Source organism: Scyliorhinus torazame, chromosome 12 (genome assembly GCF_047496885.1).
Source record: "Scyliorhinus torazame isolate Kashiwa2021f chromosome 12, sScyTor2.1, whole genome shotgun sequence".
NCBI lineage: Eukaryota > Metazoa > Chordata > Chondrichthyes > Carcharhiniformes > Scyliorhinidae > Scyliorhinus > Scyliorhinus torazame.
Window position 1 is genome coordinate 29,353,209 of NC_092718.1, and position 24,567 is coordinate 29,377,775.

The 24,567-nt window shown below is 48.5% G+C and overlaps 1 protein-coding gene across 3 annotated transcripts in view; it reads right to left on the minus strand.

Annotated features, from left to right (window-relative positions):
- Positions 1-24,567, minus strand: part of LOC140387470 (dipeptidyl peptidase 8-like) — a 64,791-nt gene that overhangs the window by 17,690 nt on the left and 22,534 nt on the right. For all 3 annotated transcript variants that reach the window (XM_072470592.1, XM_072470590.1, XM_072470593.1), the window contains exons 7-15: positions 23,201-23,329; positions 17,586-17,647; positions 17,401-17,501; positions 16,291-16,468; positions 14,405-14,564; positions 6,019-6,098; positions 4,533-4,685; positions 3,913-4,048; positions 3,470-3,615 (exon numbers count right to left, since the gene is read on the minus strand). In XM_072470592.1, the coding sequence (XP_072326693.1) occupies positions 3,470-3,615; positions 3,913-4,048; positions 4,533-4,685; positions 6,019-6,098; positions 14,405-14,564; positions 16,291-16,468; positions 17,401-17,501; positions 17,586-17,647; positions 23,201-23,329 (1,145 nt within the window). The remainder of the gene's footprint in view (positions 1-3,469; positions 3,616-3,912; positions 4,049-4,532; positions 4,686-6,018; positions 6,099-14,404; positions 14,565-16,290; positions 16,469-17,400; positions 17,502-17,585; positions 17,648-23,200; positions 23,330-24,567) is intronic.

Sequence of the window (24,567 nt, forward strand, 5' to 3'; positions counted from 1 at the left end):
AAAATTCAACCGGGAACCCATCCGGCCCCGGGGCCTTCTCCGCCTGCATGTTCTCCAATCCTTTAACCAGCTCCTCCAGCCCAATCGGCACCCCCAAACCAGCCACCTGCTCCTCTTCCACCCTCGGGAACCTCAGCTGATCTAGGAATCGTTACATCCCCTCCTCCCCCGCTGGGGGCTCAGACCTGTACAGATCCCCATAAAGGTTGCTAAATACCTCGTTTATTCTCACCGCACTCCGCACCGTATTCCCTAACTCCACCAATCTCCCTCGCTGCCTCCCTCTTACGAAGCTGATGTGCCAGCATCCGACTTAACTTCTCCCCATACTCATACGCCGCCCCTTGCGCTTTCCTCCACTGTGCCTCTGCTTTCCCCGTGGTCCCAGGTCGGATTCCGACTGGAGGTTCCGTCGCTCCCTAAGTAGCCCCTCCTCGGGGGCCTCTGCATAACTCCTGTCCACCAGCCTCTCCCTCTCCCTCCTCTCTCTCTTCTCGCTGTGGGCCCTAATGGAGATTAGCTCTCCCCTGACCACCGCCTTCAACGCCTCCCAGCCTACCCCCACCTGCACCTCCCCGTTGTCGTTGGCCTACAAGTATCTTTCAATACACCCCCGCACCTGCCCGCACCCCCCCTCATCCGCCAACAGTCCCACATCGAGGCGCCACAGCGGGCGCTGGTCCCTCTCCTCCCCAACTCCAGCTCCACCGAATGCGGGGCGTGGTCAGAGATGGCTATAGCCGGATATTCCGTTCCCTCCACTTTCGGGATTAGCGCCCTATCTATCCGGGAGTAGGCTCTATGGGCGTGGAAAAAAAGGAAAATTCCCTGACCTGCGGCCTGGCAAACCTCCATGGATCCACCCCCCCCCCCCATCTGGTCCATAAACCCCCTGAGCACCTTGGCCGCAGCCGACCTCTTACCCGTCCTGGACCTAGAACGGTCCAGTTCTGGGTCCAGCACCGTGTTGAAGTCTCTCTCTCTCCTCCTCCTCCTCCTCCTCCTCCTCCTCCTCCCCCCCCCCCCCCCCCCCCCCCCATCATCATCAAGCTTCCTACCTCCAGATCCGGAATCAGACCCAGCATGCGTTTCATAAATCCGGCATCATCCCAATTCGGGGCATATACATTCACCAGTACCACCCACACCCCCTGCAACCTACCACTCACCATCACATATCGACCTCCATTATCCACTACAATATTCATTGCCTCAAACGACACCCGCTTCCCCACCAGTATTTCAACCCCTCGGTTCTTCGCATCCAACCCTGAATGAAAGACCTGCCCTACCCATCCCTTTCTCAGCCTAACCTGATCTGCCACCTTCAGACATGTATACTGGACCATAACCACATCTGCCTTCAGTCCCTTTAAGTGCGCGAACACCCAGACCCTCTTGACCGGCCCATTCAGGCCCCTCACATTCCAAGTTATCAGCCGAATCAGGGGGCTACTCGCGCGCCCACCCCCCTCCCCCGCCGACTAGCCATCTCCTTTTCTAGGCCAGCCACATGCCCGCGCCTCCCGCACACTCCAGTCCCCCAGGCGGCGGACCCCCGCCCCGACTACCTCTCCTACTTCCAGCTCCCCTTTGGCCAATGCAGCAGCAACACAGCACCACCCCCCCCGCCTCCGCTAGATCCTCATCTAGCCATTTTGCTCCCCCCATGTCACTCCCGTAAGTCAGCTGAGTCCTGCTGACCCCGGCCTCTCGCGCCATTCCATCGACCCCCCAGTGTGAGAATCCCCCCACCCCTTGGCAGTCAGTGTGCGCTCCTCTCCAGCACCGCACTTCCCCCCCCGGCCCCGCCCCCATCCTTCCCTAGCGCGGGAAAAAGCCCGCGCTTTCCGTCTGAGATGGCCCCACCCCCTCTGGCGCAGCTCCTTTTTGCGGCCTTACCCCAACTCCCCATCCCTGGGCCTCCACCCCCCCCTCTTCCTCCGCGGGGCCTTGCCCCTCCAACACCGACGCCCACACTCTCCCACAGCCCCCACATCAAATCCATTCACCCATCCCCACCCAGCACCAAAACAAAAAGAACATTCCCCAAACGCAGTAAACACAGTAAACATCCCCCCACGACAAACCCTCAGATTGAGTCCAACTTTTCAGACTGGATAAAGTTCCATGCCTCATCAGGCGTTTCAAAATAGTGGTGCCGATCTTGGAACGTGACCCACAATCGTGCTGGATACAGCATCCCAAACTTCACCCCCTCCCGATGGAGAACCGCCTTAGCCCGGTTAAAACCAGCCCTCTTCTTAGCCACCTCCGCACTCCAGTCCTGGTACATTTGGATCTCCGTGTTCTCCCACCTGCTGCTCCGTTCTTTTTTGGCCCATCTCAGGACACACTCTCTGTCCATAAAGCGGTGGAACCTCACCACTACAGCCCTTGGCGGCTTGTTGGCTTTGGGTCTCCTTGCCAGGACCCGATGAGCCCCATCTAGCTCCAGGGGCCTCGGGAAAGCTCCCGCGCCCATCAGCGAATTGAGCATCGTGCTCACATATGCCCCGGCATCGGGCCCCTCCACTCCTTCAGGGAGACCCAGAATCCGAAGATTCTTCCTCCTCGACCTATTCTTCAGGTCCTCAAATTTTTCCGCCCACCTCTTGTGCAGCGCCTCGTGTGCCTCCACCTTCACCGCCAGGCCCAAGATCTCATCCTCGTTCTCCGAGGCTTTTTGCCGCATCTCCCGGATCGCCGCCCCTTGGGCCTTCTGGGTCTCCACAAGCTTCTCAATCGCCGCCTTCATTGGCGCCAGCATTTCTGTCTTCAGCTCCACAAAGCAGCGTTTAAGGAACTCCTGCTGCTCCTGCGACCACTGCGCCCACGCTGCTTGGTCTCCACCCGCCGCCATCTTGCTTTTCCTCCCTCGCACTTTCCGCTGCCCCAGGATCACTTTCTTAACCGCTCCACTCCTGGTCCAATCCATATAGTGCCGGGGGAACCTTGCTGTCACCTTCCCACACTGGGAGCCGTCGACCAATTGCCGTTGGGGCCCCTCTGAAGAGCCCAAAAGTCCGTTCCCGGCGGGAGCTGCCGAACGTGCGACCTACCTCGGCATAGCCACAACCGGAAGTCATTGATTGATTTATTGTCACATTTACCGGCGTACAGTGAAAAATATTTTCCTGCAGCCAAGGGAAGTACACAGTAGACAAAGAGAATAATCGACATTGACAAATAGTGATTGGTTACAGTACGGGACAAGGGCCAAACAAAGCAAATACATGAGCTACAGCAGCATTGGGCGTTGTGAATAGTGAATATCCCAAAGACATCACAATAGGGAAACCAAACAGTGAATTACCCTTGAACACACATTCTGCCCCAGCAGAGGCAGAGCAGACCACCAGCTGCTTGCCTGGGTGTTCAGGTGTTGTGGGTGTGGTGTTGGACACACAGAAAGGGTGGAGAAAAAGAAACACAAAATGGAGTTTAGGGGAAATAGAAATAACCCTACCTGAGGGCCCCCGTACGTGTAGAGCAGAGTGGGATATTTTTTTCTAGGCTGTAGATTATGTGGTTTGAACATCATTCCATACAACATATACCCGGACTTGCTGTGGAAACTGAACATCTCTGGAGGAATGTAATCTGGAGGGCAACCTGCAATACAACCAGGTTAAGAGCATAAGCTCGTAATGGAACCCATTTCAACAGCCAGACTATGGGCTACTTATTCTGCATGACCAGAGAACCATTAGGTGAGTTAGCTCCAAGTTACAGTGAGACACGAGTGTGTCTCTAACATATATATATCACTTTCCACACACCTCAGTATCTCCTATCACCCTATCATTTATCTCTGTGACTCCCTCCTGTCTCTGCATGCCTCAGGGAGAACAAGAAGCAATCGCACAATGGAGGATTATCCATGAGTTTTTAAATAATAAGTGATCTTACCTGGCGACTCTAACATTGTGGCCCAGAACTCTCCCTGTTTGTGAAGAGGGGCTTCTTCTGATCCAGTCAGTCGGAAGATGTGTACACAGTCTGGATGCTCCTGGTTGCTGTACTTGCTGACAAACATATCAAAGTTCTACAAGCAAACAGAAGATGTAAATTGTAACTCTGTTCCACTGTAAACTCCTAAAGTAGTTCAGCAGTTCATTGGAACTCTCTTCCTGAGAGTGGAGCAGGCAGGGTCACTGAAGGCAGAGGTAGATATATCCTTGACTAACAAGGCAGTCAAAGGGTATAGGAGGCAGGCAGGAAAATGAAGTTGAGGCCACGAGGAGGATAGCCGCGACCTTATCAAACAGCGGAGAAGGCTCGAGGGGCTGACTGACACACTCCTGCTCTTCATTCATAGGTACGTCTGTGTCATTACCCCACCCCCCGTGCACCAACAAACAAGTCACATCTGTATGTGTAGCACTATATATGCTAAACGGTCACTATGTCGACTTTATTAACATTCTTCAAATGCATATCTCAACGAGAAGGGACATGGCAATAAACATTCTTGAGTTGGATCACGATATTAATTTTCTGAAGTAGATCCGCAGATGAGCAAGTCTTACCTGGCTAACAAAACAGTTATGGGAGTAGCCTAACTGTGTCAGTCGTACAATCTCCATTGGACTTTCATAACTCACGACATAGAGGTGGTGCTCCAAAGGTGTGTCCTTAGTACCTTGGAAATACACCAGGTGAGTAGCTTCATTGACCCATATCTATCAAAAACACATAGTTTGAGAAAATGCCATATCGGTCATACAGAACATAGAACATACAGTGCAGAAGGCCATTCGGCCCATCGAGTCTGCACCGACCCACTTAAGCCCTCACTTCCACCCTATCCCCGTAACCTAATAACCCCTCCGAACATTTTTTTGGTCACTAAGGGCAATTTATCATGGCCAATCCACCTAACCTGCACGACTTTGGACTGTGGGAGGAAACCCACGCAGACACAGGGAGAACGTGCAGACTCCGCACAGACAGTGACCCAGCAGGGAATCGAACCTGGGACCCTAGTGCTGTGAAGCCACATTGCTAATCACTTGTGCTACAGCGCTGCCCTAATCACTTGTGCTACCGTGCTGCCCTAATAATATCAATAATGTTTTGCAATTATTAGCACAGCTCCGATATAAAGCGGATCCTTTTTGATACCAGCGCCAACCTGAGGTTTAAGTAACCAGGGTAGTGACAAGAGATAATAAACAGACACACATTCCAACAAAAACCCTGCTTCACTCTGCTAAATGCAGGGCTCTGTTCTCTCCCACTCAGCCTGTTCTTCATTTGTGGGTTAAAACAGTGAGTGCTAGTGGACTGTTCAATTGCGGTACCCATAAGAGGAAAGCTGATCTCCTTCTTACCCAGGATTCACTTGCATGCTCAGGCTAACCACCGAATGCACAAACACTGGAATATCCCCCCTCTCTTGCCCAAGACATTAAGTGTACCCGCTGTATTGCCAGCCTGCCTGAAATCGCATTGAGAGACAGCATTGTTTGGTATCAGTGGCTCTTTTATCCATCCATCTGATACACTGGTGCAGATAAACCCAAGACATTCAGTAAACAGTAAACAGCTGGCAATGACACCTGTCTTCATGCCTACTTCCCCCATCTCCCCTTGTCTTTCACAGAATTGTTGCGGTGCAAAAGGAAGCCATTCGGCCACTGTGTCTGCACCAGCTCTTCAAATGAGCATTATGGTGTCTCCATGTACCTCACGCCATTCCTTGACCAAAAAGAGAGGCAGGACTATTGCCAGGGTTTTCTCAAAGCCATCAAGAGTCACACAACACCTACTCATTTTGCAGCCTTCTGCTTTAAGTCAATCTTTAAGAGGTTGAGGACTTGCTCATTGGCATTCTACAAGACTGGCTGCTTGCCAGCTTTGAAAGTTTAGTTACCCAATGCATAACTCCTCTCACAAATCGGTTCAAAGATGATATTGATATCAAAGTGATATCAAAATTGCCAGGATTTAAAGTGCTTTCCAACATCTACGATCAAAGTGACTGCATTTTCCTGAAGCACAAGATGCACGTACCGTAGAACCATGTCTCCCGAGCACTTCCCATTCTCCACTGGTCAAAGGCAATTCTTCTTTAACTGGGCATTTAAAGTCATCTAGGAAAATGGCATGAGAATTAATCAGGAAGAAAAAAACAAAAATTGCATTTATATCGTATTCTTCACAGCCACCGAATGTCCCAAAGCGCTTTATAGCCAAGCGTTGTCACTATTGCAATGTAGGAAATGTGGCAGCAAATTTGCAAACAGCAAAGTTCCAAAAACAGCAATACAATACTAACTAGAAAATCTGTTTATTCTGATGTTGGTTAATATTAAGATAGGAAGACCACAGGGGTAACCTGCCCCACTCTTCTTCAAAATAGTGTCATGGGATCTTTTACATCCACCAGATGGGGGTCTGCGTTTAATGTCTCAACCGAAAGAAGGGATATTGCACTGGAGTGCTAGCCGTGACTGTTACACTCAAGCCCTGGAGTCACAGAGGAGGCCATTCAGTCCATCAAGTCCATGCCAGCTCCCCGCAGAACAATCCAGTCTTGCTTCCCCATTCCATCGCTGAAAGTTTATTTCCTTCATACCTGTATCCAATTTCCTTTTTTTAAAAATAAATATTTTATTGAAAATTTTTGGTCAACCAACACAGTACATTGTGCATCCTTTACACAATATTATAACAACACAAATAACAATGACCTATTTTATAAACAAAAAATGAATAAATAATAAATAACAAAAATGAAAACTAACCCTAATTGGCAACTGCCTTATCACAAGTAACACTCTCCAAAAATATAATTTAACAGTCCAATATATAATTATCTGTCGCAACGACCTATACATATTATACAGTATATATTAACAACCCTGAGAGTCCTTCTGGTTCCTCCCCCCCCCCTCCCCCCGATCCTGGGCTGCTGCTGTAGTGCCGGGCATGACCAAAACATATGGGTATGATTCGCTGGGCTTCTCGAGCACCTCGCACACCTATCCTCCACCCCAAAAAATTTACTGAGCCGTGCTCCAGTCATATGCGCCCTGTGTAATACCTTAAACTGAATCAGGCTTAGCCTGGCACACGAGGACGACGAGTTTACCCTGCTTAGGGCATCTGCCCACAGCCCCTCCTCGATCTCCTCCCCCAGCTCTTCTTCCCATTTCCCTTTTAGTTCATCTACCATAGTCTCCCCTTCGTCCCTCATTTCCCTATATATATCTGACACCTTACCATCCCCCACCCATGTCTTTGAGATCACTCTGTCCTGCATCTCTTGTGTCGGGAGCTGCGGGAATTCCCTTACCTGTTGCCTCGCAAAAGCCCTCAGTTGCATATACCTGAATGCATTCCCTTGGGGCAACCCATATTTCTCGGTCAGCGCTCCCAGACTCGCGAACTTCCCATCCACAAACAGATCTTTCAGTTGCGTTATTCCTGCTCTTTGCCACATTCCATATCCCCCATCCATTCCCCCCGGGGCAAACCTATGGTTGTTTCTTATCGGGGACCCCCCCGAGGCTCCAGTCTTTCCCCTATGCCGTCTCCACTGTCCCCAAATCTTCAGTGTAGCCACCACCACCAGGCTTGTGGTGTAGTTCCTCGGTGAGAACGGCAATGGGGCTGTCACCATAGCCTGTAGGCTAGTCCCCCTACAGGACGCCCTCTCTAATCTCTTCCACGCCGCTCCCTCCTCCTCTCCCCTCCACTTACTCACCATTGAAATATTAGCGGCCCAATAATACTCACTTAGGCTCGGTAGTGCCAGCCCCCCCCTATCCCTGCTACGCTGTAAGAATCCCTTCCTCACTCTCGGGGTCTTCCCGGCCCACACAAAACCCATGATGCTCTTTTCAATCCTTTTAAAAAAAGCCTTCGTGATCACCACCGGGAGGCACTGAAACACAAAGAGGAATCTCGGGAGGACCACCATCTTAACGGCCTGCACCCTCCCTGCCAGTGACAGGGATACCATAACCCATCTCTTGAAATCCTCCTCCATTTGTTCCACCAACCGCGTTAAATTTAACCTATGCAATGTGGCCCAATTCTTGGCTATCTGGATCCCCAGGTAACGAAAGTCCCTTGTTACCTTCCTCAACGGTAGGTCCTCTATTTCTCTACTCTGCTCCCCTGGATGCACCACAAACAACTCACTTTTCCCCATGTTCAATTTATACCCTGAAAACTCCCCAAACTCCCCAAGTATCCGCATTATTTCTGGCATCCCCTCCGCCGGGTCTGCCACGTATAGTAGCAAATCGTCCGCATACAAAGATACCCGGTGTTCTTCTCCTCCTCTGAGTACTCCCCTCCACTTCTTGGAACCCCTCAACGCTATCGCCAGGGGCTCAATCGCCAGTGCAAACAATAATGGGGACAGAGGGCATCCCTGCTTTGTCCCTCTCTGGAGCCGAAAATATGCAGATCCCCGTCCATTCGTGACCACGCTCGCCATCGGGGCCCTATACAACAGCTGCACCCATCTAACATACCCCTCTCCAAAACCAAATCTCCTCAACACCTCCCACAAATAATCCCACTCCACTCTACCAAATGCTTTCTCGGCATCCATCGCCACTACTATCTCCGTTTCGCCCTCTGGTGGGGCCATCATCATTACCCCTAACAGCCTCCGTATATTCGTGTTCAGCTGTCTCCCCTTCACAAACCCAATTTGGTCCTCGTGGACCACCCCCGGGACACATTCCTCTATTCTCATTGCCATTACCTTGGCCAGGATCTTGGCATCTACATTTAGGAGGGAAATAGGTCTATAGGACCCACATTGTAGCGGGTCCTTTTCCTTCTTTAAGAGAAGCGATATCGTTGCTTCAGACACAGTCGGGGGCAGTTGTTCCCTTTCCTTTGCCTCATTAAAGGTCCTCGTCAATACCAGGGCGAGCAAGTCCACATATTTTCTATAGAATTCGACTGGGAATCCATCCGGTCCCGGGGCCTTTCCCGCCTGCATGCTCCTAATTCCTTTCACCACTTCTTCTACCTCGATCTGTGCTCCCAGTCCCACCCTTTCCTGCTCTTCCACCTTGGGAAATTCCAGCCGATCCAAGAAGCCCATCATTCTCTCCCTCCCATCCGGGGGTTGAGCTTCATATAATTTTTTATAAAATGTCTTGAACACTCCATTCACTCTCTCCGCTCCCCGCTCCATCTCTCCTTCCTCATCCCTCACTCCCCCTATTTCCCTCGCTGCTCCCCTTTTCCTCAATTGGTGTGCCAGCAACCTGCTCGCCTTCTCCCCATATTCGTACTGTACACCCTGTGCCTTCCTCCATTGTGCCTCTGCAGTGCCCGTAGTCAGCAAGTCAAATTCTACATGTAGCCTTTGCCTTTCCCTGTACAGTCCCTCCTCCGGTGCTTCCGCATATTGTCTGTCCACCCTCAAAAGTTCTTGCAGCAACCGCTCCCGTTCCTTACTCTCCTGCTTCCCTTTATGTGCCCTTATTGATATCAGCTCCCCTCTAACCACCGCCTTCAGCGCCTCCCAGACCATTCCCACCTGGACCTCCCCATTATCATTGAGTTCCAAGTACTTTTCAATGCACCACCTCACCCTTAGACACACCCCCTCATCTGCCATTAGTCCCATGTCCATTCTCCAGGGTGGGCGCCCTCCTGTTTCCTCCCCTATCTCCAAGTCTACCCAGTGTGGAGCGTGATCCGAAATGGCTATAGCCGTATACTCCGTTCCCCTCACCTTCGGGATCAACGCCCTTCCCAGCACAAAAAAGTCTATTCGCGAGTAGACTTTATGGACATAGGAGAAAAACGAGAACTCCTTACTCCTAGGTCTGCTAAATCTCCACGGGTCTACACCTCCCATCTGCTCCATAAAATCTTTAAGTACCTTGGCTGATGCCGGCCTCCTTCCAGTCCTGGACTTCGACCTATCCAGCCCTGGTTCCAGCACCGTATTAAAATCTCCCCCCATTATCAGCTTTCCCATCTCTAGGTCCGGAATGCGTCCTAGCATCCGCCTCATAAAATTGGCATCATCCCAGTTCGGGGCATATACGTTTACCAAAACCACCGTCTCCCCCTGTAGTTTGCCACTCACCATCACGTATCTGCCCCCGTTATCCGCCACTATAGTCTTTGCCTCGAACATTACCCGCTTCCCCACAAATATAGCCACCCCCGTTTTTCGCATCTAGCCCCGAATGGAACACCTGCCCCACCCATCCTTTGCGTAGCCTAACCTGGTCTATCAGTTTCAGGTGCGTTTCCTGTAACATCACCACATCTGCCTTAAGTTTCTTAAGGTGTGCGAGTACCCGTGCCCTCTTTATCAGCCCGTTCAGCCCTCTCACGTTCCACGCGATCAGCCGGGTTGGGGGGCTTCCTACCCCCCCCCCTGCCCCCGTGTCGATTAGCCATCCCCTTTTTCCAGCTCCTCACCCGGTTCCCACGCAGCTGTATCTCCCCCAGGCGGTGCCCCCCCACCCATCCCCTCCCATACCAGCTCCCCCCTCTCCCCAGCAGCAGCAACCCAGTAATTCCCCCCTCCGCTAGATCCCCCGCTAGCGTAATTACTCCCCCATGTTGCTCCCAGAAGTCAGCAAATTCTGGCCGACCTCGGCTTCCCCCCGTGACCTCGGCTCGCACCGAGCGAAGCCCCCTCCTTCCTGCTTCTCTATTCCCGCCATGATTATCATAGCACGGGAACCAAGCCCGCGCTTCTCCCTTGGCCCCGCCCCCAATGGCCAACGCCCCATCTCCTCCACCTCCCCTCCTCCCCCCATCACCACCTGCGGAAGAGAGAAAAGTTACATCGCAGGATTAGTACATAAAACTCCTCTTTCCCCCCTTTTTAACCCCCCTCTTCGCCCCCCCACATTCGCCCCACCACTTTGTTCAAACGTTCTTTTTAATAACCCGCTCATTCCAGTTTTTCTTCCACAATAAAGGTCCACGCTTCATCCGCCGTCTCAAAGTAGTGGTGCCTCCCTCGATATGTGACCCACAGTTTTGCCGGTTGCAGCATTCCAAATTTTATCTTCTTTTTATGAAGCACCGCCTTGGCCCGATTAAAGCTCGCCCTCCTTCTCGCCACCTCCGCACTCCAGTCTTGATAAACGCGGATCACCGCGTTCTCCCATTTACTGCTCCGAGTTTTCTTTGCCCATCTAAGGACCATTTCTCTATCCTTAAAACGGAGGAATCTCACCACTATGGCTCTGGGAATTTCTCCTGCTCTCGGTCCTCGCGCCATCACTTGGTATGCTCCCTCCACCTCCAACGGACCCGCCGGGGCCTCCGCTCCCATTAACGAGTGCAGCATCATGCTCACATATGCCCCGATGTCCACTTCCTCCACACCTTCAGGAAGACCAAGAATCCTCAGGTTGTTCCTCCTTGCGTTGTTCTCCAGTGCCTCCAACCTTTCCACACATCGTTTCTGATGTGCCTCATGCGTCTCCGTCTTCACCACCAGGCCCTGTATGTCGTCCTCATTCTCAGCTGCCTTTGCCTTCACGACCCGAAGCTCCCGCTCCTGGGTCTTTTGTTCCTCCTTTAGCCCTTCGATCGCCTGTAGTATCGGGGCCAACAGCTCTTTCTTCATTTCCTTTTTGAGCTCTTCCACACAGCATTTCAAGAACTCTTGTTGTTCAGGGCCCCATGTTAAACTGCCACCTTCCGACGCCATCTTGGTTTTTGCTTGCCTTCCTTGCCGCTGTTCTAAAGGATCCACTGCAATCCGGCCACTTTCTCCTCCTTTTTTCATCCGTATCCAGGGGGGATTCCCTTCTGGTTTACCGCACAGTGTTTTTAGCCGTCAAAATTGAAGTTGGGGCTCCTATCAAGAGCCCAAAAGTCCGTTTCACCGGGAGCTGCCGAAACGTGCGACTCAGCTGGTCATCGCCGCACCCGGAAGTCCAATTTCCTTTTGAAACATTGATTGTTTTCACTGCCACCATGCTTGTGGGCAGTGAGTTCCGGGTCATTACTATTCACTGGTCATTACACATTCCCCTTACATTTCTAGGCCAAAACCTTAAACCTGTGTCTCCTGGCCTGGGCAGCACGGTGGCTAGCAGTGCTGCCTCACAGCGCCAGGGACCCTGGTTCCATTCTGACTTTGGGTGACTGTGTGGAGTTTGCACGTTCTCCCAGTGTCTGTGTGGGTTTCCTCCAAGCGCTCCGGTTTTCTCCCAAAGTCCAAATATTTGCAGGTTAGATGGATTGGTCATGCTAAATTGCCCCTAAGTGTCCAAAATCTATGCAGATTACGGGGATAGGGCACAGGAGTGGGCCTGGGTAGGGTTCTCTTTCGGAGGGTTGGTGCAGACTCGATAGGCCGAATGGCCTCCATCCGCACTGTAGGGTTTCTATGATTCTAGTCCTTGTACTATCCGGATGACAGCAGATTTTCATTGTCTACCATGTCAAAACCTGTCATAACCTTGTACACCTCTATCAAAACTTGGGGAGGCAGTGGTGGAATGGTATTGTCACTGGACTAGTAATCCCAGAAATCCAGGGTAATGCTCTGGCGACCCAAGTTCAATTCCCACCACGGCAGATGATGAAATCTGAATTCAATTTTTTTTCGAATCTGGAACTAAAAGTCTAATGGTGACCATGAAACCATTGCCGATTGTTGTGAAACCCCATCTGGCTCACAATGTCATTTAGTGAAGGAAACCTGGCCTAGATGTGACCCCAGATCCACAGCCATATGGTTGACTCTTAAATGCCCTGTGAAATGGCCTAGCAAGCCACTCAATTAGGAATGGACAATAAAGTCTGGTCCAGCCAGCAATGCCCACATCCCATGAACAAACTTTTAAAAACCTCTCCTCGGTCACCTTTGCTCCAAGGATAGCAACCCACCTTCTCCACCTTGTCGCTAAAATCCCCCCTCCCTCGAATCATTCTGGTAAATCCCCTCTGCTCTTTCTCAAGGAACTTCATCTTTCCTGAAGTGTGGTGACCAGAACTGTGGCCTAACCGGAGCTTAATAAAGATTCAGCATAACATAAGGCTTAGATAGTTAGATTATTGGTCTCTCTCTGATTCAAGGGATACGGGGATGGGCAGAAAAGTGGAGCTGAGGCAGAGGATCAGCCATGATCAATGGGACTTGCACCCAAAACGTTGTGAGCTAGAGGTAAGGGTGCTATTAACTAAGCCATGCTGACATGATGTTATCTTGCTATTCATCCGAATATTTAAACAAAGACTTAAATTACATTAAGACCTGGGGCGGGATTCTCCGAGCTGAAATCGAGCTCGGCGTGGGGGCGGAGAACGGGGCGTCAGGCCCGCCATCGGGGACTGGAGAATCGCCGCCAGTCACGTGCGCGCACGGTCAACGTGGCACCGGTCGGGGGCCATTGAATGCGGCAACACCACGACACAGAGGAAAGATATTGGTGATACGCTATTGCGGAGTGCGCCAATTCGAGCCACTTGCATATCCCTATTTTGAATCACTCCACCAATGACAGCCAATCCTACTGACACCGCCGGTGTAGGTAAACAAGAAGGCGGTTCACTACCACTTTTTCGAGGACCATTAGGGATGGGCAAAAAATACTGGCCTTGCCAGTGATGTCATGAAATAATTTTGTTTAAAGCCATACCTTCAGCTGCCTGCTTCCCAAATTCTAGAATTCAGCCCTAAACATTTCCGCCACGCTACCTCTCCTTTCTCCTTTGAAACACTCCTCACAACCTACCTCTTTAACCAAGATTATGGTCACCTATCCTAATATCTCCTTTGTGGCTAATTCAATTTGATATTGCTCCTCTGAAGTATCTTGGGATGTTTCACTATGGCAAAAGACCTATATAAAGTTGTTGCTGATGCAAGGGCACGGGAGCAGTAACAGAGGGAGCGAGTGTTGCAATCACAATGGCTGGCAGGAATAGCAATCCTCCAGACATAATTTCATTTGTCAGCATTTACCTAGCAGCTTCAAAGTAGAGGATGAAAATAAACCTCACTGGGACGCCCAGGATTAATTCATCTCAAAGAACAGTTCCAATCCAACAATTATAACAACATAACAATGTACAGGACCAGATAAAACTATTGAAGTCCATCTGACCAATGCTGAAATTTGAAAAGTAACGTCAACCTCTGCTTTTCATACACCTCAATCTCTTTCTGGACCAAATATTTATCCAGTTCCCTCTTGAATTTGAAATATATTTTCGAAACCTCCACTCCTGAATGCCACAAAAAAAACAGGGGTGCTTAAAAACATAGTTTGCCTTACCTACAATATTCTCCGAATAATAGAAATTTGACCCAGTCAGATACTTGACCTTCGGTGAAATAAACAACACAGGTCTTTAATTGCTGGCGCACTGATTCTTTTAATTATCTGAAACTCAAATCAACTTTAAGAAAGGCTCATGTTTCCTTGAATGTCAGTACCTGGAGAGGGGTAGCTCCCACCAGAACGTTTATACTTGCACTGCTCCAAGACTGTTGTAATTTTGTAAAGGTGTCTAAAGCCAGTCTTACACTCAGAGGCAAAGATAAACTGAATCTCATCCACCTTCACCTGAGGAAATATGTGAAGTATATCGTGCACCTGCAAAAGTAAAAAAGAGAGGTTTGAATTGATACAGAACATTTCATGACCACCGACCATCTCTTTACAGCCAATGAAATACTTAAATGCCAAACATTATGATAATGCTATCCGAATTAGTATTGTGAGTAATAGTTTAATAGGAAGCCTGACTTTTTCACATTGTAGAAAATGGTTGATGAGTGGTTCAAAATGAAACTTCTCCTTTGTCAGCTCTGGCTCAGCTGGTAGCACCCTTGCCTTTGGATCGCGGTAGCACAGTGGTTAGCACTGTTGCTTCACAGCGCCAGGGTCCCAGGTACGATTCCCGGTTTGGGTCACTGTCTGTGCGAAGTCTGCATGTTCTCCCCGTGTCTGCGTGGGTTTCCTCCGGGTGCTCCGGTTTTCTCCCACAAGTCCCGGAAGACGTGCTGTTGAATTGGACACTCTGAATTCTCCCTCCGTGTACTCGAACAGGCATCAGAATGTGGCGACTCGGGGCTTTTCACAGTAACTTCATTAAGAACATAAGAACTAGGAACAGGAGTAGGCCACCTGGCCCCTCGAGCCTGCTCCGCCATTTAATGAGATCATGGCTGATCTTTGTGGACTCAGCTCCACTCTCCGGCCCGTACACCATATCCCCGAATCCCTTTATTCTTTAGAAAGGTATCTTTTTCTTAAAAACGTTTAAAGAAGGAGCCTCAACTGCTTCACTGGGCAAGGAATTCCAGAGATTCACAACCCTTTGGGTGAAGAAGTTCCTCCTACACTCCGTCCTAAATCTACTTCCTCTTATTTTGAGGCTATGCCCCCTAGTTCTGCTTTCCCCGACCAGTGGAAACAACCTGCCCGCATCTATCCTATCTATTCCCTTCATAATTTTATATGTTTCAATAAGATCCCCCCGCATCCCTCTAAACTCCAATGAGTACAGTCCCAGTCTACTCAACCTCTCGTCAATCTAACCCCCTCAACCCTTCATTGCAGTGTTAATGTAAGCCTACTTGTGACAATAAAGATTATTTAAAAAATATATATATTAATGTGGGAAACGCAGCAGCCAATTTGTGAACAGCAAGCTCCCACAAACATTGATGTGATAATAACTAGATAATCTATTTTTTTTTGTGGGGTTGATTTTGTTTTTTTAATTTAGAGTACCCAATTCATTTTTTTCCAGTTAAGGGGCAATTTAGCGTGGCCAATTCACCTCGCCTGCATATCTTTGGGTTGTGGGGGTGAAAGCCATGCAGACATGGGGAGAATGTGCAAACTCCATACGGACAGTGATCCAGAGCTGGGATTGAACCTGGGACCTCAGCTGCAGGGCTAACCCACTGCGCCACCGTGTTGCCGTGGGGTTGATTAAGGGGTTACACCCCTGCTCTTCTTCAAAATAATGTCACGGAATCTTCTCCCTCCACCTGAGAGGGAAGACAGGGGCTTGATTTAACGTCTCATCTGAAAGACGACACCTCCAACAGTGCAGGGCGGAGGGAGTACTGCATCGGCCTTAATTTTTGTCCTGTGGTCCTGGAGTGGGACTTGAACCCAGAACCTTGTGATCCAAAGGCAACGGTACTACCAGCTGAGCCAGAGCTGACAAAGGAGAAGTTTCATTTTGAACCACTCATCAACCTTTTTCTACAATGTGAAAAATTCAGGCTTACAATTAAGCTATTACTCACAATAAGAATTCGGATAGCAGCTAGTTTATAAACTTACGGTGATGGACTCTACGTACGTTTATCCAAACATCTGTTGTTTCCTCATATATAATCAATGGCGTTACACTATCGGGCACAGATCCCACGAGTTGCTGATGTTCCACCAGATCCTCCACCACTGGGATAAACAAAGCAGGAGGAATCAGAACGATTTGGAGCCTTGTCTGGGGTCGATCCAACAGGACGGCCCATGCACTGTGAGAAAATAAATATTTTATAAATTCAGATATGTTGGCAATATTTCCTTTTGCTCTTTTTATAAAGAAAACAAGGTTTTGTACAAGTGAAAAATATGCAAAAATAAAATGTTAAGCTGAACAGAAAGGTTGAACCGGGTGAATTATTTTAGAACTCATAATTTTTGCATAAAAGTTAACATGCCTAAAACTGCCAGGTGAAATGTTCTCCTCAAGGTTTAATTATCATAGATTATCATAGAATTTACAGTGCAGAAGGAGGCCATTCGGCCCATCGAGTCTGCACCGGCTCTTGGAAAGAGCACCCGACCCAAGGTCAACACCTCCGCCCTATCCCCATAACCCAGTAACCCCACCCAACACTAAGGGCAATTTTGGACACTAAGAGCAATTTATCATGGCCAATCCACCTAACCTGCGCATCTTTGGACTGTGGGAGGAAACCGGAGCACCCAAAGGAAACCCACGCACACACGGGGAGGATGTGCAGACTCTGCACAGACAGTGACCCAAGCCGGAATCGAAACTGGGACCCTGGAGCTGTGAAGCAATTGTGCTATCCACAATGCTACTGTGCTGCCCAAATTATTTGCACATGAGGCCTTATAGACATGGATCTACTGACTGAAGACATTCATCCAATAGTTATATGTTTAGTACCAGGAGACAATGTTCAAAAATATATCTGCTGAAAGCCTACTGCAGTTAATGACTATTTTAACATCCAGGTATTACATGAATAATGAGTACAATTTCAGCTGCTGGTATCAGAGGACATGGGCTTTATGGAGTTGCAATAACTGGATATCTAGCATCGGAAGTTGAGACAATCGGAGCTCTAATAGGGCTGTTCCTTAGACGTCTCATTTGTGCTTATAACTGTGGACCGAAAAGCAGACAAACCCTGAGAGACATCGGTAACATACGCACTATTTTCCTTCTCGAGTCCATCCAACCCGTGCAATGTACTCCGTTCCACTAAAAATAACCTCAAATGGCTGGACCAATTCCTTGTCAACGACACTCGCAATCTGAAAAGGAGTAATACAGCACCATTGATATTGTCATTAGAAACTTAGCATACTTGAAATTTGGTGTTTATTACAGGCGCTCACCCTTCCATTAGCGTTTATTGTTACTTCGGACATCTTGAAAGTTATCTTTGGATTTAGAGTCCCTGCAATATTGAAAAAAAATTAATGGAGCATAAACAGTATGGGTAAATTCAGAATTCGATAATAATTAAAGTACAGAAGTATATATCTTCTCCACCCAATTTATTAATTAACGTCTAGAGGGAGAAAATGGTTAACAAAATAAATTATTAAATTTGTATTAGATATGCTTTAATGAAATTATTCTGTCTCAATCTATTGGAACTCTGTGAACTTTTGTATTTGGATTAATACCAGCACCGTGGACGGCATGATAGCACAGTGGTTAGCACCGTTGCTTCGCAGCAGCAGGGTCCCAGGTTCAATTCCTGGCTTGGGTCACTGTCTGTGCGGAGTCTGCACTTTCTTCCTGTGTCTGCGTGGGTTTCGTCCGGGTGCTCCGGTTTCCTCCCACAAGTTCCGAAAGACATGCTGTAGGGAATTTGGACATTCTGAATTCTCCTTCCTCGTACCTGACCAGGCGCCGGAGTGTGGCGACCAGGGGATTTTCACAGTAACTTCATTACAGTGCTAATGTAAGCCTACTTGTGACGATAATAAAGATTATTATTAATAACCCTTACCCAAAGTTTGATATTCACAACGTTTGTAGGTGACTAAGAGTGGCATCAAGATGGCAAGTGTTTACATTATATTCGTATTGTTAATGAATAGTCATGAAACTCACATGTAGAGTGGTGAGTGGACGTATGGCTGTGACCTGCCTATGAGAAGCAGGCGTTAAGTTAAAGAACAAAGGGACAGTGCACTTTATACCTGTACTGCATTCCTACTGTGAGGGGTCACAGTGGGAAATGTTTGTCCCTCTTGAGTTTCAACAGAGAATGGATTGTATTTGTACTTACTTTGTACTGGAGTGACTCACTCTGAGAATTATAGGGGTCTGTGTTTATGGCAGCAGTAACACAAATCACCGGTGGTGGGGGTGGGGAGTGTTTCCCACTGTGGAGGCTGACAGGAGATCCCACGGTATCTTGCAGCTCATGTCATTAATTTTGCAGTTGGGGGTTCCCGACATCCTGCGTGGCAGGGCAGGATATGAGGTGTGTGCCCTGCATTCATATCTGGGCACTATATTTAAAAGGCGCCCAGACAGTTTCACTGTCGATACAAACTAGGGAGGTGCGTGGAAGGGATGGGGAAGGTCCAGCACCAATGTTCAGTGGTGCCTCCCTGCGCATCCTCCTGGACCATGCAGAGGTCAGGAGGGAGCTATTCCAGTCAGCGGATTGGAGGAGGAGGCCAAGTCGGCAAACCAACCCTGCTGTAAGTACCCAGGACGTCCAGCACAGGTCACAGCCATAAAATGCCGCAAAAGGACGAACGGCCTCATCCGTTCTGCTAGGCTTAGTAAAATCTCCAGCTGTGGCACCAACCACAATGAGATTAATATATCAGGGTACATGGGCCTCAGTGCCAACAATACCGTGCCTCCGAGCCCCACTGCAACGCATCCACTCTGCAGTTGAGTGGGCACTGCACCTCTTTCATTCTTTCATACAGGGTGATCACCTTCCAAACCCACGACCACTACCAGAAGGAGAAGAGCAGCAGTTACCTGGGAACACCACCACTTGGAAGTTCCCTCCAAGTCACTCACCATCTTGGAAATATATCGCCGTTTCTTCACTGTCTCTGGGTCAAAATCCTGGAATTCCCTCCCTAACAGCACTGTGGGTATACCTACACCTCAGGGACGCAGTGGTTCAAGAAGGCAGCTCACCACCACCTTCTGAACTAGGGATGGACAATAAATGCTGATCCACTCAGCGTTGCCCACATCCCCTAAATAAATTTTTTAAAAATAAGAACTTAAATAAACACTAGCCCTCAATCAAAGCTGTTCAAAGGAGCACACTGGAATTGATAAAGGATGCGCCACTCCTGTGTTGAGTAATAATGTATTGACTGTGAACGGTTTGCATGAGAACCAAGGTAGCCATTCTGGGGTTACTGAAGCATATTAGATATTATCACACTGCCACATTCCCAGTTACCTCGATATTACACTAGTAAATAAACACATCAAACCACCACAAATCCTTTTAATGTTGAGCCGTGTTCAAACCAAAGAGAACTTTAACGAAAAAAGGAATAGCTGCAGAGTTAATGCCTTTCCACAGCAAATACCACTGGCAATCTGCCAAAAGATGGCACAAACCCAGAACAGAGTTAAGCCCAGTGGCTAAAACAGAATGTGCAATATGGTGTTCCTTTTTAATGTCAGTGATCATCACATTTTTAAAGTCTGTGAAGACGCTTACGTTAATGAACAATGATAACCCAAAATTGTACTGTCCAACTGCATTTTAAAACTTTTTATTTAATAAGACTGATTGTCAGTTCAAAGTGATATCAGAACGCATTCCAGTGTTGAAAAGACAGAGCTATTCAGCTGAAGGCTCAATAAAGGCTGTGGGGAGAGAGATCAACCACAATGCAGAAAGGATTCAGCTGAAGGATACATAACAGGGAGATCATTGGAGGGATATGGGCGAATGATTTATTGAGGATATTAACACTGTCCACAATCTTGACACACTTGTTGATTCTGAGTGGAATTCCAAAGCCTTATCCTTTCCATCAAAAAGACCACCTGCCTCCACCTCTGTTAAAGCAGCTGTCCTTCTCCCTGCCTCAGTTAATCATTGCTAAAATACTTCTCCCTCTCTTTCTCACCTCCAGGTTTTAATAGTGTAATGCTCTCTTAGCCATCCACCAACCTACCCTCTCTTTTTTTGTCATGTGCAGCCTGCTCGTTTTTGTGTGTGAGGCCCTTTAATTTCTTTTGGTTCAGCTGTGCAGGCATGGCATAACGTGTAGAGGCTGGCTTATGCACAGCCCGTGAGGGGGCTTTTCACAGTAACTTCATTGATGCCTACTTGTGACAATAAGCGATTATTATTATGAGGGAACTTTAGGGTTGCTGCACAGCTTAGCGGGAACACTGCCAGCTGCCAGCCTAGATTTCAGCTCATCCAATGCTCAACTTCACCAATCCTCTGGGGCATTAAGCTCCATTCAGCTACAAACATGCCCTGTGCTCACTTATCTACTTTGGCTCCTGACCTGCAATGCCTCAAATTTAAAATTCTCATCTTAAAATCATGGAAAGTTCACGGCACAGAAAGAGGGCACTTGGCTCATCGTGTCCGCGCAAAGCGAGTCGCCCAGCCAATCCCACTTTGTAGCATTTGGTCCATAGTTCCGCACGTTACAGCACTTGACACCTTTTAAATAAATTGATGGTTTCTATCTGTGCTATCCTTGCAAGCAGTGTTTTCCAGATCCCCACAGTTATTGACCTCTCTGCTGAAGTAAATAGGCCTTTCCCATCCATTCTATCCAGGCCCTTCACAATTTTGCACATCGCAATCAAATCTCCCCTCCCCCTCCTCTGTTTCAAGGAGAACAACCCCAGCCTATTAAACCTTTCCTCATAGCTTCAACTTTCCAGTCCTTGCAACATACTCTGTAACCTCTCTAATGTAATTGTAGCCTTTCTGTAATGAGGTGTCCGAAAATGCACCCAATACTCAAGTTGTGACCTAACTAACATTTTATGTAGTCCCAGCATAAACTCCCTGCTCTGATACTCCATGCCTTGGCTAATAAATGAAAAGATTCCACATGCCTTCTTCACCATATCACCCAGTCCTGTCAACCCCAGGGATCCGTGAACATTCACTCCAAATGCCTCACTTCCTCTACATTTCTCAGTATCCTCCCATCTACTGTGGAATCCTCTGCCTTGTTTGACCTCCCTGAATATATCACCTCAAACTTCTCCGGCTTGGATTCCATTTGCCACTTTTCTGCCCACCTGACCAGTCCATGGTTCATGGACTTTTTCTTCATCTCTACAACCTTGGTCATCCCTAAATCCTGAGATCTCTGCATTCCTCCAACTCTGGATTCTTGTTCATTCCAAAATTAATTTGTCACACCAATACGGCCTACATCTTCAGGGGCTTCAGCCGCTTAGGCCCCCATGCCCCGGCACTACTGCCCTAAGCCTCTCTGCCTTTCCGCTTCCTTCTTTAAGACCCTCCTTAAAAACCACCTCTTTAGCTAAGCTTTGGTCACCAGTCCAGTACCTCCTCCTTTGACTGTATTGATTATGCTTCCACGAAGCACTTTGGGACATTCCCCTGCGTTAAAAGTGTGATATAATGCAAGTTGGTGTGTGGGAGATATAGAGACCAATATATCTGACGAACATACACGGCCTAGCAAATTTCACAATGTGTGAAACAGGGGGCGCGATTCTCCACTCCCGCGCCGGTTGGGAGAATCGCCTGGGTCGCCGCACCGCCGGTCCGACGCCCTCCCGCATTTCTCCCAAGCGGCGAGAACGGCCCCGTCGGGTTCCGCGCTGCGCAGGCCGGAGAATCACCCGAGACACCCAAAATGGCTATTCTCCCGGTGCAGGATTCCCCCCACCCCCACCCCCCGGATGGGCCGTGCGGCCAGGCCAAAACGGCGGGTTCCCCCCGGTGCCGTCCACACCTGGTCGCTGCCGGCGGGAACAGTGCGGGAACGCTGGGGGGGGGGGGGGGGGCCTCAAATGGGGTCTGGCCCGCGATCGGTGCCCACCGATCGTCGGGCCATCCTCTCTGAAGGAGGACCTCCTTTCTTCCGCAGCCCTGCAAGATCCGTCGGACATCTTCTTGTGGGGCGTACTCGGAGAGGACGGCAACCACGCATGCGCGAGTGATGCCAGTTATGCGGCGCCGGCCGCGTCATGTATGCGGCGCCGCTTTTATGTGGCGACAAGGCTTGGCGCGTGTAAATGACGCGGCCCCGCTCCTAGCCCATTATCGGGCCCTGAATCGGTCAGGATAGGGGCCGTTTCCCGCCGTCGTGAATCTCGACGGCGTTCACGACGGCGTGGGCACTTCAGCGCGGGAGTGGAGAATCCCGCCCAGGATCTCATCAGATTGCAGATTATTTCCCCTGTTCTAACTGCACACTGTCTGAGTAACAGAAATATAATTGACAAACTTTAAGGCAAAAAACACATTTTTCTAACCCCTTTACACACCATTCAAGTGTGAACTCACCTGGGCCTGGACTGCAAACAAACTGATTATTACTGAGCGATAAATACTAGTGCTAATATATCCAATACAGAATTTATATTAGGACAATGCTTTTCAACTCTCTTTTATATTGAGAAATGCCTTCCTTCATCGGCATAATGTTTCTACAACTAATTAAGTCTTAAAAGGCACCCTCTCTTCAGGTACACCTTGCTGTCTCTTCTCTCTAAGTGAATGCATTCTCAATCTGTCGTAGGTGCTTTTCATTGCCACCTGACTTGCTTTGCCCAGACCCCTGATGGCCCCTTGCCCCACATCAGTGCGACCACCCCATAGTTGAGACAACTGTTTTTTTGTTGTGTTTTCCTTAACTGTGGTTGACGCATAACTGTTCGATGGTGACTGCAATACTGCATTCCTTATTCAGGCATGCACACCTAATTTTGGAGACATCAGAGAGATCCCAAAATGCTTAACCAATGTAAACCATACGGAAAGAAAGAGATCCCTTACCTGTTCGTGGGTACCTATATGAATCACACCTTCGTGTTTCAAGCATGGGTGAAGTCACATGGATAATTTCGACATTTGACTCATCATTCTCTTCATAAAGTATCCTGAAAATCCTTCCTCCATCTGGAGCTGGAAAAGAATATAAATTTCAGCATCAATGGAACAACCATTAATGTTAAACTGATTAAGTTGGGGTTTGTACATTGTTTGGAGGGGTGTTTGGCGGAAAACTTAAAAGTTTAACTTTGATGTATTTTTCCTGTGATTATTTAACTTCATAGGTCGATGTATAAAGTTCCAGAAAACCTCAGCAGTGCACAGGGCATTTCAAAGAGTGAGCCTGGATTCTAGTTCTTAGTTTGAAACAACATAAATCTGCCCATTCTCAATCTCATCCACAAGGCATAACAAATTAAATATTGTCATTCTTATGTTCAATTTCCATTCAGCAACAATTTTTAAAAAATTTGTTCATGGGACGTGGCCGTCGCAGGCAGGGCCAGCATTTATTGCCCATCCCTAATTGCCCTTGAGGAGGTAGTTAAGAGTCAACCACATTGCTGTGGGTCTGGAGTCACATGTAGGCCAGACCAGGTAAGGACGGCAGATTTCATCCCTAGAGGACATTAGTCAACCAGATGTCTTTTACAACAATTGTCAATGGTTTCATGGTCATCGTTAGACATTTAATTCCAGATTTTTATTGAATTCAAATTTCACTATCTGCAGTGTTGGGATTCGAACCCGTGTCCCCAGAGCATTACCCTGGGATTCTGGTTTACTAGCCCAGTGACAATACCACTATGCTGCCATCGCCCCATAATCAAGTACTTGAATGTCATTGGCTAATTTCAGAATCTTGCCACGCTGTTACACAAAAAAACTAGAACGCTGATGACCGTCAACTCAACATCAGCAGCCCAAAGACATGATTCATGTTCAGAGAAAATTCACTATCGTGTACATGGTCAAACCCAGAGATCATCTTAATAGGAGCAACTGGACAAATCCATATGATTGACAATATAAGATGCAGACTGATTGCCACCAAGTCTCCAAAATCTCCCATTATAGTCAAATGTGGTAGAAATGTGCTGCTTTAAAATCCCTCGAGTTTGCTCCCTTACCCATCTTCTCCAGCCCTACAACCCTCTCTACCCTCCCTAAATTCTGGCCTTTCTGTACATCCCTGATTTTAATCACTCCACCACGAGGGGTCGTGCATCAACTGCTTAGGACCGAAGCTCTGGAATTCTCCCCCCCCCCCCTAAATCTCTCCTCTGCTCTACTTCTCTCTCTTTCTTGAAAGGCATCTTAAAACCTATCTCTTGGACTTAGCTTTGTGCGAGCTGTTCTGATATCTCATT